Source organism: Meleagris gallopavo, chromosome 7, assembly GCF_000146605.3.
Source record: "Meleagris gallopavo isolate NT-WF06-2002-E0010 breed Aviagen turkey brand Nicholas breeding stock chromosome 7, Turkey_5.1, whole genome shotgun sequence".
Lineage (NCBI taxonomy): Eukaryota > Metazoa > Chordata > Aves > Galliformes > Phasianidae > Meleagris > Meleagris gallopavo.
The window spans coordinates 3,096,172-3,097,785 of NC_015017.2; the positions used below are offsets into that span (position 1 = coordinate 3,096,172).

The 1,614-nt window shown below is 40.1% G+C and overlaps 1 protein-coding gene across 1 annotated transcript in view; it reads left to right on the forward strand.

The window, feature by feature from the left end:
• The window catches only part of BARD1 (BRCA1 associated RING domain 1), a 42,272-nt gene extending 40,659 nt beyond the window's left edge, over positions 1-1,613 (forward strand). The window contains exons 10-11 of the mRNA XM_010713295.3: positions 73-170; positions 855-1,613. Of these exons, the coding sequence (XP_010711597.1) occupies positions 73-170; positions 855-1,184 (428 nt within the window). The 3' untranslated portion in view covers positions 1,185-1,613. The remainder of the gene's footprint in view (positions 1-72; positions 171-854) is intronic.
• Position 1,614: the final 1 nt, after the last annotated feature.

Below are 1,614 nucleotides of genomic sequence, written 5' to 3' on the forward strand. Positions count from 1 at the left end.
AAAAAAAGACTTGTCTAAATTAATGGTGAGATTTGTAACTAACTAATGCTTTCCTTATTGTGGTTTCTGTAGGGATACAAGCCTGTCTACAAAGCACAGTTCGAGAACAAGAAGAGAAGTATGAAATCCAAGGTGGCCCACAAAGGGGCCGGCTCAACAGAGAACAGCTGGTGGGTTTTACTGCTGGAGGCAGATTGTCTTAATGACCTTTGGTTTGTGCATTTTTGCCCTTTGCCTCTTGTCCAGGTGCAATAGATGTAAAATTTTAATGTGGCCTCATACAGAAATTTGATTATGTGCAAGGTGATGGAAAGAAGTGCGAACATCCATAAAGCAGTCGTTTTTCTCCATTAGTGGTTATGTTGCCATAACCTTGTCAGGGGGAAAGCTCTGTTACATTTATGGAAGAAGCTGCATGGGACAGCAAGTGATGCTGCTTTGGCCCTCTCTGATCAGCTTTAGGAATGTAGCTGAAATAATCTGAAAGTTGAAAGGAAAAAATGTTTTGAATCGCATCTTGTTTCCACATCAGAGCACTTAGCATTTAACTGGGTTAATTTCTGGTTACTTTCTGATTATGCTCGAGGAGTAGCTGTGACTAATCCTAGGTGATAACTGAAGACCTTGTTGTGCTGGAAAACAATTAAACATAAGCAAGAATTTACCAGATAAGCGAACTTTGCTCAGTTGTATGCTTATGCTGAAGACCTTATGTGTTAGAGACTGTTCTGGCTTCTCGTGTTGATTATTTTTGGTCGTACTTTCTGTGGGCACTCATTCTTCACTTTCACTTTTTTTTTTCCTCAGTTTGGGAAGTCCTGTTTCTATACTTATTTTTATGTTCCTTCCCTTAGCTGCCTAAGCTGTTTGATGGATGCTACTTCTATTTCTTGGGATCATTCAAAAGTCACCAGAAGAGCGATCTTGTGGAGCTGATCAAAGCAGGAGGAGGACAAATCCTGGTTAGGCAGCCGAAACCAGACAGCGATGTGACACAGACGATCAACACGGTGGCATACCATGCAGAATCTACTTCTGACCAGAGATTTTGCACTCAGTATGTCATCTATGATGCATCTTCTAAATTCAAACCGGAGAAAATTCGTCAAGGCAAAGTCTGGTTTGCTCCCTCCAGCTGGATTGTGGACTGCATAATGTCATTTCAGCTGCTGCCTGTAAAGTGAACATCCCTGTCTCACAACTAAGACTTTTAAAAAGTGGTGAATCTTCAGCAGCTGGAAAATGCTGGTCTGAAGCTCTGATTTATGTTTTGCACTCGGTAACTCATTTACATGGTCAAAAGCTCCTCTGTATTCCAAGATCATTGTGATAGGCTGGAATAAATGGCCTGACAATGGAATAGGGGAAAAAAAGATGCTGCATTGAAAAGTTGTGCCTTGGATCATTTACTAAGCTTTATTTTTACATTTAACTTCACTGTAATAATCACTGACGTTTTATAAGACTTTGCAAAATGAAGTCTTTTGAATTTTGACTTAAATCAAGCTTAGTTGATGATAGAGCATGACCCTGTTTCTTTTGTTTGGTGTGCTTTGACAAGGATCTACTACGTGTGTCAAGACTTCCCAGCCAGGACAGAATTTGTATTTATTA